The sequence below is a fragment of the Sinocyclocheilus rhinocerous genome, unplaced genomic scaffold (assembly GCF_001515625.1).
Source record: "Sinocyclocheilus rhinocerous isolate Xijiao unplaced genomic scaffold, SAMN03320098_v1.1 scaffold945, whole genome shotgun sequence".
NCBI lineage: Eukaryota > Metazoa > Chordata > Actinopteri > Cypriniformes > Cyprinidae > Sinocyclocheilus > Sinocyclocheilus rhinocerous.
In genome coordinates, this window is record NW_015629570.1 from 12,396 (window position 1) to 27,160 (window position 14,765).

General features: G+C 34.6%; 1 protein-coding gene across 1 annotated transcript in view; it reads left to right on the top strand.

Moving 5' to 3' along the window:
• The first annotated feature begins 225 nt into the window (after positions 1-225).
• The window catches only part of LOC107739341 (von Willebrand factor D and EGF domain-containing protein-like), a 90,671-nt gene continuing 76,131 nt past the window's right edge, over positions 226-14,765 (top strand). Inside the window, exons 1-7 of the mRNA XM_016551438.1 lie at positions 226-527; positions 8,412-8,596; positions 8,667-8,895; positions 11,066-11,131; positions 11,227-11,459; positions 13,974-14,063; positions 14,261-14,402. Of these exons, the coding sequence (XP_016406924.1) occupies positions 443-527; positions 8,412-8,596; positions 8,667-8,895; positions 11,066-11,131; positions 11,227-11,459; positions 13,974-14,063; positions 14,261-14,402 (1,030 nt within the window). The 5' untranslated portion in view covers positions 226-442. The remainder of the gene's footprint in view (positions 528-8,411; positions 8,597-8,666; positions 8,896-11,065; positions 11,132-11,226; positions 11,460-13,973; positions 14,064-14,260; positions 14,403-14,765) is intronic.

Here is a 14,765-nt window from a genome sequence, read left to right on the forward strand (position 1 = left end):
TGCAGAAACATGCCCCCATGGAAAAGCGATTTCACCTAATTTAATGCGGAAATAATCATCTTTTCTCCATTTTAGCTTCAGTAAATTGCCTTTCTCTCAGCTTTTCATTGCTTTTCGCGAGTTTGTTTCATTAGAGAGACCCCGTTAGTGTCCTCCTACTCTCCAGTTAATTGAGGGCTTCTGACTCGAGTGCCCCTTCACTACTCCAGACAGCTGACTGTTTACACACACACGAGGGGAAAATGGTCCAGGACTCCTCTTACTGCCCATAAATTAAGGACAATATATTGTGCGCAAGGAAACTTCCTTAGTCTTGGGAGGAATACATGCAACATCAGGAGCAGAGTGTTCAATCACCCCGCAAACTTTTTTTCCTATGTAAAGTGCCCCAAATTCTCCGATGGGATCCCCGTGGAAAAACGCGCAACTGTGAGACTCAACCATGGAACTTTTTAACGTCTTTTTAAAGTCATCTATCTACATCTGGTGCTTATGTCTACTACCGCTGAAGTTGCTTGGGCAACTGGGTAAGTCAAAAACACGCTTATAGTACATACTAATGATGTTTAGGACGCATTTGGCACAACTACACCTTTTGCGCACGTTTAAAAGGCGATGGTTTCTGTATCGCGCTGCAGATTGCGCTATTGATGGAAATAAGGAGCCTATGTTTAGAAGTTACTCATGCACCTTTTAAGCTTTGAAATGTTGAAATGCAATGCTTGCTCGTTTACTCAAGAATTTGCCATATTCCCAGAACAAAATTTAAAGATTCACAAACCTTGTGCACAAAAATGTTGCAAGTAGTTTTTCCCCCCCATTATTTATGATGCTACTATATTTTATATTGCATGTATTATTGTTTTCATTGTATTTTGTTTTAAACTAACCTCATAACATCAGTTTGAAGGGGGTTTATGGGTTTGATTGTATTGTTCTTTATTATTTAGTTATCTATTTATTTTACTGCATTGTATTATTTTTGTTAATATGTAGGCGATTTTATTTTATTTTACTTTTATTTTAGCTCATAACATAGTTTAAAAGTTGTGCATAAGATTTTTGTCTGGCTGCGTCAGGAACATGGTGTTGAGATAAATGTGCTTTCAATCCGCAAGCCATTGTTTTCATTAGTGCTCAATATCCAGGTTCTCCAGAGGGATTGAACAGCTGTTAGAAATCTGTGCGAAACTTCGTTGTAACTCTGCGCACTGACATCCATTTGCGCACCAAATGGAGAGTCTGTCTGCGCAGTTCAGACTGAATTAAGAGCCCGGTCTCATGAAAATGCGTATAACTAGTACGCCAAATAAAAACGAAAACTCGTGGTATTGATACGCAAAAATTGACTTTGGCGTGCATATAATACGTAGTTTCGCGTGCATGTGATACGAAATTTGTTGGCGTGCATATGATACGCAGTTTTCGCGTACATATGATACGCATCTACCCCACAACCCTAAACCTACCCATCGCGTAGCATATACACGCCAAAGTCCATTTTTGCGTATCAATACCACGAGTTTTCGTTTTTATGTGGCGTACTATTTATGCGCACTGCTCTGTGGAGAAAAGGACGCGTTCTTTCTCTCTCGCGCGTGCACGCACGCACAGTCTGTCTGTCTCTGTCTCTCTCTCTCTCTCTCTCTGTGCAGATGTCTTCAGCAGTCATTAGAGCAGTCAGTAGGTGAGTATTAAGCCTCAGGGGTGCAGTAATTGTGGGAATGTGAGCCTCATGATTGTAGGGTCAGACTGATTAGTGAGGCTGTGATATCTTTTCTGTCCTTTCCTCCAGCTCATGCCTCAGTGCCATTACAGGTTATAGACGTGTGTAATGCACTCATTTACGCAGTTAGCACAGTTGGCCAGCATATATTGTGCATTACACTATATTGTTTTGCTTTTTGCTTTGCTTAAACATGGTTTTTGTGCTTATTTTTGTTATAAACTGGGTTATTATTTTTATTTTATTTTATTTTTAATGTGACTAACCTTATGACAGCTTGTTCATTCAAATATGTTCATATCCTGCAGTACCTTTAATGATCACAAGATACAGATAAAAATCACAAGTCTAAAGATAAAAAATAAAAAATAAAATTGTGAAAATGCATTCACAGTCGATTGCAAAATATTTGAGCACTTTATCTATATCAGGCATAGGGGGATTTGTGGTTGCATTTTATTTGTTAGTGTCACAAGAATGAACATTATTGTAATGAATGACGTTATAAAGTTTTGACATGATTGTATATTAATTATTTTGTGCTACTAATTTTGGCAGATAATGTTTCTGTTGCTTGGAGTTTTAGGGATAAACAAAGCATTATTGTCTCTTGCACAATGTCCTCCCAGCGGTGTGTCCTTTCACTCGGCAGACCGTGAACGAGTCCTTCGTGATATTTCTTCAGTGAATCATCAGCATTGACTTTTCAGTCTTTATTAAATGTCCGACAGCTGTGTGTTTGGATCATGTGATCTCATCCCTCATAAGCCTCACTCAACACAATCGAGTGAAAAAGAAACATTACCGAGTCCTCAGGGTTTGGGTGAATTCCTGGCTGAGCGAGAGGGGGAAACAGATGAGTGCGTTTGCAACTGTGAAGATATTTCGCTTTAATATCAGGGACAGTTTCCTGTGGTCACTGATATTTCATAAACTCAACAGAGCCAGACCCAACAAACCAATTGTTTGAACAAATCTCTCTCTCTAGGGCTGGAGAGTGTGAATATCTGGAGCTGTTCCTCTCCTGCAGTGTAATCAGCTCTTCATTCGGCCGAGATGCGGACTGTCACAACAGATAACTCACATTTAGCAGCCCTGCAACCCTCCCATACACACATACTGGATGAACTTGTGTGAAAGTTCTCCAGCTTTAAGAATCCTTAAACACTACATGCTTAAAATAAGAATCTTTGCAGCTTGTTTGGTTCAGCAGGATCTTTCTTATCGATTTGTTTTTTGCTATGTAGGAGTTGAGTTTTGAGTTGTCTATTTAGTTTTTGGTTTGCCATGACTTTATGTCTTTATATAATTTTTTATGTCACAATTGAGACTTCGTATGAAGTCACTAAGGTGATATGGTTATGGGACAAATATGTAATGGGAGCAAAAAATTATATTGTAATGCTTTAGCATTTGCGCTTAAAAGTTTTGCGTTCTCCCAAAAAACATTGTGTTTGCTGACAAAACTTTTGTGTGCACTCAAAAATTTTGTGAGCAAACAAAAAACTGATGATGGATGGGATGAAAAAATATAGCAAATCATATTTCGCTTGCAAAAGTTTTGCGTTCCCCTGAGAAACTTTGCATTTAGTTGCTAATGCTTTTTTGTGTTTTCGAAACCTTTTGAAACTAATGCAAGTGAATGCAAACTTTTAAAAACTTATGTGAGTGAATATAAACTTGAAGGAAATAATAGGAGATTGGAGGAAAAATTTAATTCGCATAAGTTTTGTATTTCCTAAGACATTTGCGTTTGGTTAAAAAACTTGTCAAAATTTTGACCATTTTTTACGGACTAACACAAAACTGGTGACAGAAAAAATATATGAGATAAAAAAAAATACTATATTGTGCTTGCAGAAGTTTTTGTTCCCCCAAGAAACTTTGTTGGCAAAATTTTTCTGTTCTTTCAAAGCTTTTCGAAACGTATGCGAACAAACACAAAATTGGTTATGGAAATAATGAGATGGGAGGAAAAATGATTTTGCTTACGATAGTTTTGTATTCCCCAGAAATACGTTTGCATTCTCTCAATTTTTCAAAACTTTTGAGAGTGAAAGCAAAAACTTTTGAAATGTTTGCATTGCCCCAAGAAACTATATTTCCCTTGCAAAAGTGTTGTTCCCCCATGAAACTTTGCGTTTGCTTGCAAGACTTTTGTGTACTCAAAAAGCGAACTCAAAAATGGCGATTGAAATAATGAGATGGGAGGAAAAACTATCATTTGCTTGCAAAAGTTTTGCGTTCCCTGCAAGAAACTTCGCATTTGCTCTCAAAACATTTGCGTTCTCGCAACTTTTTTCAAACTTATGCGAGCAAGCATATAAATGGTGATGGAAATAGGAGGGAAAACTATATTGGAATGATTTTGTGAGTGAACAAAGTTTTTTTTTCCATTTGCTTGCAAAAGTTTTGCGTTCCCTGCAAGAAACTTGCTCTCAAAACATTTGCGTTCTCGCAACTTTTTTCAAACTTACGCGAGCAAGCATATAACTGGTGATGGAAATAGGAGGGAAAACTATATTGGAATGATTTTGTGAGTGAACAAAGTTTTTTTTTCTTCTTCTTCTTTCTCCAATTATAATGTTACTTTTTTGTTTTCTTATTAAAACTTTATCTTACAATAACTTTTTCCATTTATTTTTAGTTTGGGCTGAAAAAATTTGCGTCTTGTGCATGTATTTATGTGCTTTTCCAATTTCTTTCAGTTATTTATTAAGTTTAAACCCATTCTATTGATGGCTGAGTAGGTGGTCCTGTTGTCTGGTACTCTTCAGGATGGATTAGCTTCATACGATCAGTGCATTGGTTTGTGGTTAATTTAAAACACCAGTGCATAGGTACAAGGTTTTGACCACATATGGACATGTTTCCATCTTCTAGTTTCTGCAGTCACTGGCTTTGCAAAAAGTGTTTGCACTGTTCAAAAGCAGTGACACGTTGAGAAAGTGGACGGTGTCCATGTCTAATCTGAAGTTTTCAGTGGAATTCCCTGGTGTGGAAGTGTTTGAAATCCACCCCGCCCCTAAGTCAACAAATTAACCGGGCGATCTGAAGTGTTTACCCAGCAGCGCTGCCCCAGCTTTGGTTTGAGGGCTGAAAACACGAGTGTTTGTGCAACCTTTGACCTTGCATAGCAAGACTGGACTGTGGTTGTTACCCCTGCAAGTACAGACGAAGACCAAATGTGGCTTATTCTTTTAAATGTGACCTTCTGGCATAACGTATATGCTCAGATCTTTTCAGATGACGAAACGTCTGTTCTGTTACTATGAGATGGATTTTTGGTGTGATTTTTCTTTAAGGTTGAATGAATCTTTACTTTTCTTGCATTTTATTTCTACCTGTGATGTTCATTTTTATTATTATTTTATTTATAATAATTTCTAATATTTATTATTTTATTTTTAAGCTGTGATGTCACTTTGCCCTTTTCTCTTTTATACGTTTTATTTAATTTTACAGTTGTGATGTCAATTTTCTGTTGTTATTTTTCTGTTGTTATTCTGTCTTAAAATAAAAATAAAATAAAATAAAAATTTTATTTTATTATTATTTTACTTATTTTACTTTATTTTATCAAAATTTTATTTTTATTTTTATTTTACAGTTGTGATGTCACTTTGCTGTTGTAATTTTTTTTTTACTGTTGTGATGTCATATTTCTGTTGTCACTTATTTTAATTTACATTTGCAATGCCACTTTTCTGTTGTCATTTTTGTTTTATTTGATTGTATTTTAATTTACAATTGTGATGACACTTTTCTGTTGTCATTTTAATTTTGTTTTATTCTATTTTATTTTACAGTTGCGATCTCACTTGATATAATTTTTACTTTATTATTATTTCATTTTACAGTTGTGATGTCACTTTGCTGTTGTCACTTTTTATTGTTTTCACATTTAATTTAATTTGAATGTAATTTAATTCAATTTTATGCTTCGGATTTCACTTAGGTTATTTATTTCAGTTATGATGATAATGATGATGATGATGATGATTATTTTACCGCAAGACGAATCAAACTACTCAGTGAAGATTTCAAACATATGACTTTCTGAATGTATGAATGGCTTATGTTTGCATGGAAAGTAAAGCAAGCACCCAGTAGCTGTTTTTACTTTCATCGTATCTTTAAGCCAGCCACCTTGAAACTCCTTTACTTCCCCTAAAGAAACGTCCCCTCAAATCATCCCTCCATCTCCCCACCAAACCATTATTAAGAATTTATAAAATGAACACTTAAATGTCTTTATCTTCATCTTGCCCCATTACACCTCTAAGAGTAAAGCTTAGGACGTAATTGCAGAGTAATGATCCTTGAATTAGGCTGGAAAGAGCAGGGCATTATGAACTCTAAACCAGCCGAGACATGATCTCATCAGCGCTCCAGTGGGGTAGAAAGCCCTCTCAGCCCAGCCTCGTCTTCCCTCTAGAAAGCAGACACAATTAGAGGAGCGATTTTCTGCTCTTTTCCACACCGGTCAAAGGTCACCTGCCCTTATTCTTTATGAGGACTTTCAGATGGTTAGTGGAAACATGTTCTTTTGAACAAAGTCTGTATTTGAGACTTCACTGAGAGATGTAGGTTAAACTAGTTCTTAATATTTTTAGATGAAAATGTGAGTGCTTTCCTGTGCAAAACTTGTTGTCAAAATGTTAGTGTTGCTAGGTGGTTGCTAAAGTGTTCTAGACTTTTAGATGGTTTATTACTTGTCCAGGACTCTATAATGTCTCTGTAATGTATATCTTTTTAAGACCACACTGGCCAATTGCCATTGTAGACCCTGGAATCTCGTCAAATAATGCTACAATATTTTAATATTTCTGTTTGGTTGTGTTTTGCTGATGTTTTTTATTTATTTATTTGTGTTGTTTGCATTGCTTTTTTTGTGTTGTGCCTTGCTGACAATTTATTTGTTGTTTTGCTTTTTTCTTTTAGTTTTATTTGTTGATTTGCTTTTTCATTTTGTTGTGCTTTGCTGACATTTTTTGTTTAGTTGTGCTTTGCTGACAATTATTATTGCTTTGCTTTTTTGTTTAGTTGTGCTTTGCTGACAATTATTATTGCTTTGCTTTAGCGTTTTTTGTTTTTTTTTGCTGTGCTTTGCTGACAATTTATTTGTTGCTTTGCTTTTTTGTTTTGTTTTGTAGTGCTTTGCTGACCATTTTTTTGTTTAGTTGTGCTTTGCTGACAATTATTATTGCTTTGCTTTTTTGTTTAGTTGTGCTTTGCTGACAATTATTATTGCTTTGCTTTTTTGTTTTGTAGTGCTTTGCTGACCATTTTTTTGTTTAGTTGTGCTTTGCTGACAGTTTATTTGTTGCTTTGCTTTTTTGTTTTGTAGTGCTTTGCTGACAATTTTTATTGCTTTGCTTTTGCGTTTTTTGTTGTGCTTTGCCGACAATTTATTTGTTGCTTTACTTTTTCGTTTTGTTTTGTTTTGCTTTGCTGACAGTTTATTTATTGATTCGCGTTTTCTTTTTTTGTGCTTTGCTGACAATTAATTTTTTGCTTTAATTTTTCATTTTTATGTTTTGCTTTGCTTTATACTTTTTGTTGTGCTTTGCTAACAGTTTATTTGTTGCTTTGCTTTTTTGTTTTGTTTTGTTGTGCTTTGATGACAGTTTTTTTGTTGCTTTGCTTTTTTTGTTTTGTTTTGTTGTGCTTTGATGACAGTTTTTTTTGTTGCTTTTCTTTATCGTTTTGTTTTGTTGTGCATTGCTGACATTTTTTGTTTGGTTGTGCTTTGCTTAGTTGCTTTGCTTTTTTCCTTTTTGTTTTGTTGCTTTGCTTTGCATTTTTTTTTTCTTTTTTTCCCTTTTTTGCTGACATTTTTTGCTTTGTTCATTTTTGTTTTGTTGTGCTTTGCTAACATGTTTGTTTAATTTTTATTCTGTTTTCTTTGCTTTTATCTTTTTGTTTTATTTTCTTTTGTTGTGCTTTCCTGACATTAGCACTAAGTGAAAGTCCTGTGTACTGTCTAAAGTCTACAGTTTTCCCACAAGTCTATTTTGTCTATAACGTCTGCTATCTGCCCTCTCTCAGCTTCCCAAGTTTAATGGCAGAGATGGCATGACATCTGGCCCAAGCTGTCTATTAGCATGTTCAAGGGGAGCATTAGAGGATTAGCAGTGTACTGCTAGCCTTAGGCGTCCTCATACAAAAAGTGAGACAGGTCTTGTCGATCTTCCTTCCCCTCATAATTAGCCGCAATAGTGGCATCTGACCCACTTTGGCTCTGAGATACAGGAAGGAGAAGGGTAAGGTGTTACAGATGTGCTGTCTGAGGAAATGGCAAGGGATTAAAAAGGTTTTAGCCTGAAAGTCACACATCTATTTTTGTCCCTCCGTTTTGCCGTGAGACCTGGACACACGTGGCCGATTCTGCCGACCTTTGCGGCGTAAAGTTAGGAGCAAGGAAAAGGGGGTCAGATAAAGGTGCGTTATTTTTACCCCAGACAAAACGTCCGCCACTGAGGAGGTCACGTTAACCCCCATTTGGGTTTTAATGAACCTGAGTGACGTTTTCAAGCCATTGTAATGACAGTTTTCGACCTTCTCCCTCGCTGCATTCTGAGCGCTGACCTTTGTCTTTGCCGAAAGGTTGTTTTAAACTCTTTTATGAATATTAAAGGTTGTAATTCCATCCTTTGTTTGACGGTGTCCTTGGTTCTTCCAGCTCCAGAGTGCTATCCGGGCGGATACAGGACCTTGAGGAACGCATATCGTAGTGTTGATTTCGACTCTACTGAACTTCAGAACACAGCGATACAGGATCTGATCTGTGACCATTTGCTGCCTCCCGGATGGTACCGGTTTTCCATAAACAACAAACCTGCGGAGATGCCGACCCACTGTGTTGAGGTGAGCAATTGTCAATTAGTTCTGATTGTTTTCCAAACTGCAGTTTCTTGAGCTCCGTCTCTTTGTGTAGATGAACCGCTGTGGGACGCAGGCTCCGGTGTGGTTATCTCTTAAGGACAGCTCTCTGCCGAGGCCCGGAGAGGTCAAGCAGCTCTCAGCCTGTGCCACATGGCAGTTCTACCATGGAAGCACCAAAGATTGCTGCCTTTTCCGTATCCCAATCTCGGTCCGGAATTGTGGGGTGTTCCTTCTGTACTATCTGCAACCAACACAGGGTTGCATGGGATACTGTGCGGAAGGTACAATAACGTGACTTGTTTTTTATGTTTTTTTCACACAGAAATTATTTAAACAAACAATATATATATATATATATATATATACATATATATATAATGTAAAATAATGTATAATGTAAAATATATATATATATATAATTTATTTTTTATTTTATTTTTATTTTTTTGTTACAACATAAATAAGCAAGCCCAGCCCAGCTGATAAAAAGTTACACAAAAGTAACATAATGCATTACTTTCCATAAAATTAACTAATGTGATTACTTACTTTTTTATGGAGTAACACAATATGGTGATGCATTACTTTTAAAAGTATCTTTCCCAACACTACAGACCACAATTCATAACACATGTTGCTTTTACAGAGCTATGCATTACAGGTATTAAGGTGCTGCTAGCTATACCTGCATTGTAACATATCTGGTTGCACAAACAGGTTACTCTACTGCCTTAATGAGCACTGAGGTTTATTACAGCCACAGTAAGGAAGGATGTTAGGTATGTACAATGGGACCTAGAGCATTCACGTCTAGTATGTTTCTGGCATTAGCATTATGATCTGTTTCGCAGACAACTAAGGATGACACATGACTAGAGTTTCTATCCAGATGTTTCTTTCATGCTATGACAAAATGTATTTTAGTATCAAGAACCTTTCCTATCAAATTAAAATTCTCACTTTTTATTTTACATATTTTACTATATTAAAATAATGTTTATTTTATTTATTTTTAAATAATATCTATTTTATTATTATTTGATTTATTTCATTATTTAATTTATTTAAATCAGCATAAATTAAAGGTACTGTTGTATTGTGGTATATCGACAAATAGTACCATCCATGATGTATAGTATACCATTATTTTTTTCTTTACAATGATGAGTTTTTTATTTTCAATGAGAATTTGTTGTAATAAAGTCAAAATAATTTAAAAAATGTATTTAAAAAGTCTTAATGCAAAATATAATTTATATTTTATATTTTTTCCTTCAGATTTTGTCGTGACACCACAAATTTGAGGTTTGAAATGAAAAGGCAGCATGAAAATTGCATTTGATTTGGATCTTAGTGACAATTCACCTGTAATAGCCTCCAAAACAGCGGGACTTGCACCACTAGAAGTAACAATGTAGAGTTTCTTTTGGCCCATTTAATAGCACATCTGTAGATGTTCTCTGCACAACAGCCCAGTGAGAAACTGCCATCTCATTTGTAGTGGGTGATCAATATTTTTCTTTCTCTAGCTGTGTTTCCTCTCTCACTTTCTCAGACATCTCCTAGATCCATATAAATGACTGTATCATTAACCGTGTGTGAGAGTATTTGGGTCATTTTTATTTTAGGGTCGATTTCTGGCAACTGAAGTTCTGCAGGGGAGCAAATCAGATTACTGGTTTCATGTAGCAATATTTCACGGATTTATGACACTTCCATGACGGCTTCAGGAAGAAGGAAACTGTTTGGGTTTAGAGTTTTGGCAAGGCATGAAAGTCAGGGCTTCGTTCCACAGCACTATGTGTTATTTAAAGTGACATATAAGTTAGACTAAATACTCTGACACAAAATTAAGGCCTAATTGATTGATTGATTGATTGATTGATTGATTGATTAAAACAAAGTTTTAATACATCACAGGGCTGATCTTCTGCAAAAAGGCCTTAATAAATTATTTATTCAATAAAACAATGATATATTAAATTGCATTACTTCATTCATTCTATAAAAGTATAAACAGGTCATTTTATGAATGCAAATTATTATTTTTATTTAATAAAAACAACATTTATAGATTAAACATTAATTTGTTTGTTTATTTACACCATAAAAGTATACATATAAAGTTTCATATCATATGACTTAATTTTTTTTTCAAAAAGGCATAAATAAATAAATCATTTGTTTAATAAAACCACATTTATATATTAAATTGTATTTATTTATACTACGAAAGTATAAACGGGAAGTGTTGTGCATCACTGGGTAACTGGCCTTCTAGAAAAATGGTCTAAATAAATATTTTATCTTTTTAAATAAAAACCATTTATTCATCAATTATTCAATAAAAATAATATTTACAGATTCAGTTATATTTATTGATTTATTTATACTATGAAAGTATAAAAAGGAAGTTTAAAGACTTTGTTGTTGCTTGTTTTGTTTTATTAGTTGCTTCACCATACACACCTAAATCGTGTCCACCTGGTGAAACCAACGTTAATGGCGTTTGTAAGGGTAAGTTTTTAGCTCTATAATTTATATATTTTTTTATGTATTACGTCTCTGTATTTCTATTTCATCTCATGACCTTGTTTTTCTCCTCTGTGCAGCAATCGTCCCTTCACTACCTTCAAAACCCGTGGTGACTGCAGAGCTTGTCGGCAGTAGCGTCCACCTCCGCTGCTCCTTCACTGGGGTGACGTCCATGTGGCTGGTGGGGTATCAGGTGGTGTGGGCCAGATACTCCTCCAACACCATGAAGGTGGAGATCAGACGAGACACAACGATGAGACTGTACTCACTGGTGGAGATGGACGGACTTCACTTCAGACTGGGAGAAACGGTAAAGAGACGATTGTAGAATGTGGTTTTCATGTAATATGCCATTTAGAAAATCACATTTTGCTTAGGATTTGTTGAGAAAGATAAAAAAGGGCTACAGTATACAATAAATTGCTGTAAAATGATCCAGTGTTACGCAAATACATTCTAGTGAAATCTCATTGGTCTAAAATCCTGCTGTGCATATCTACATATGTACATCTACATACAAACGTGTTCTGATTGGCTGTGAGTTTGCTGCTTCACGCAACATTTCTGTTTGAAGCCAAGACAATAATTATGCTTCCATTCTTTCTTTTTTATTTAATATTCAAGAAAACATTTTGACCGAATTAAAATGTTTCCACCTCAAGTGAGCGTATACATTTTTATGCACACGTTTTAAAAGTTATTCGCATCTTTCAGAATTTTTCACTGTGGTATACCAAAATTCGTAAAAAAAAAAAAAAATTTATAAAATGTTTTGATGCACATATAGTACATGCAATTCTATCATAGTTTATGTATATCTTACCATACTAAAATATTTCCTCCTCAAGCGAGCGTATACGTTTTTTATTCACATTTTGGAAATGTTATTTGCAATACAAACGTGTTCTGATTGGCTGTGAGTTTGCTGCTTCACGCAACATTTCTTCCATTCTTTCTTTTTTATTTAATATTCAAGAAAACATTTTGACCGAATTAAAATGTTTCCACCTCAAGTGAGCGTATATATTTTTATGCACACGTTTTAAAAGTTATTCGCATCTTTCAGAATTTTTCACTGTGGTATACCAAAATTCGTAAAAAAAAAATAATAATTTATAAAATGTTTTGATGCACATATAGTACATGCAATTCTATCATAGTTTATGTATATCTTACCATACTAAAATATTTCCTCCTCAAGCGAGCGTATACGTTTTTTATTCACATTTTGGAAATGTTATTTGCATCTTTCAGAATTTTTCACTGTGATATACCAAAATTCATATAAAAAAAACTGATTTTTATTTACTTTCTTGATGCACATAAACTACATGCATGTCTATCATAGTTTATGTACGTCTTCTTACGGAATGAAAAATGTTTCCACCTCTTGCGAGCATATGTGGTCTTTTATTCTGGAAATGTTATTCACGGAAAATAAATTGAAACTTTTAACAGTGATATACCAAAATTTGTGCAAATAATCTTAAAGTCTTAAAGAAAAAAAAAATCACAGAAATTTCGTATACATTTGAATAATTTGTAAAAATACATAAAAGGAACCTGGCTAGACACAAAACCTTAGAACAAGGTTTTATATATAAAGTCCACTAAAATCAATTTTTTATTTTTTTTTTTACTATAGCTACAAATTTTTCCAGGAGTGATAGAAATTTGTTGATTATGATTATGATTAAGTAAAGTTCTGAATTTTGGTCACACCTGGTGAGTCTTAAAACACTACCATTGTCTTCTTTTGATTTTTTTTTTTCCACTGGTGTAATGCGCTCCAGACAGCCGTTAAACTGTCTTCTCACCAGACCAAGAAAGGAAAGGGTCTTTGGTGAGGGGTGTCTGTAGTCATAATGCCCTTTGACCTCTCATGTGAGTTCAGAAAGTGTTCCAGCGGAAGTGAGACCGGGTCAGGAAAGGTGAAAGGTCATATCGAGGTCACATGTGTATACAAACCCTAAATAACACAGAGGCGAAGCGTTGTGGAGTTTTGTCTAGAAGTTTGTCTTGAATTCATTCCAATTTGTTCATTTTGATGTGAAGTTTGAAGGAGGTTTGAATCCTAGAGTTTAAGATGTGCTTCGCTACCTGCAGTCATAAAAAAAGCATGTGTTTCTAGATCACAGAGGCCCCCGTTTGAGGAACACCATCAGTCTGGTTTGGGTTGTGAGGTTCCCTTAAACATGTGTCACAGCTGGACTTAGTCAAACACACACACACACACACACACACACACACCTTGTGCTCTCTGTAATTCCCATAAGCAGACCTGAAAATCCTTCATACACACAGAAAAGCACATTCAAACAAACTGTTCGTTTCAGTGCCATATATGGCTTTAAATGCCTTGCAATGATGTAGTCTGTCAGATACATTGATGTGTTATGAAACAAATCTTTGATTTTTGGGTTTTAATTCTCATCTTTATTTTGTAATTAATGGTTGTATATTGTAGTATGTTCATAAATAAATAAATAAATAAAACAAATAATTTAACAAAAAAAAAAATATTTTTTTAAATGTATTTATTTATTTTATTTGGGAATATATACAGTATATTGACATACCAGCAAGGCTACATTCCCATATAAATAAAATCTATAAAAAATAATTAATGTAACATTTTATTTTAAATATTTATTATTAAAGCAATAAATAAAAAAGTGTTCTTTGCAATAAAAGTATACAAAAGTTCACTATATATTGTGTTATTTTTTATTATTAAAAATATATATTATTTATTTATTTTGTATTATTATTATTATTATTATTATTATTATTATATTTTGGGTCAGTGTGGTTTGATTGACAGTTTTCCTGCAGCGTGTCCACCTTCCTGTTAAACTCCTCCAGCTCGCAGTCGGCGTCTAAAGAAAGCACTGGGTTTTTTGCGGGAATTAAGGTAAATCCGGTTACATCTAATTCTTCATAATTATGATGGTTCATGCGTCATGCACAATGCCTGAAGTGATAATTACCGGCTAAACACATTGCAGCATTGCAGATATTATGTTGCATAATTACCCATGTCTAACAGAGCTGTATGATGGTGTTTGATTTACACTGTCTTCGGCCAACCGTCCAACACTTTTTCCTCAGTTTGTTCCAGATGTCCTGCACATCCGCGAGGACGCTAAAAAACACGTTTTGGCCGTACACAGCACAGTCCCTATTCCCTGCCATGGGTTTGAACACAACCGCCGCTGCACACTGTCTCTTGCTCTCAGCGTACATGAATCAGGTGTGTGTATATTAGAACGCGAGTCAATGACAAACTTGCTTGGGAATTGTCAGTGTTGGAAATGGCGACAATATTAATTCATTTTTCCCCCATTATTTTTATTATTATACATTTTAAATGTATGTTTTAATATGTTATGTATTAATTGTTTCTGTGATAAACTATTTATGTTTTTAATGGTTAATTTTCACATTCCTATATATATATATATATTTTTTACTTGCTTGGTGTCAGTGTTGGAAATGGCGACAATATTAATTCATTTTTCCCCCATTATTTTTATTATTATACATTTTAAATGTATGTTTTAATATGTTATGTATTAATTGTTTCTGTGATAAACTATTTATGTTTTTAATTAAT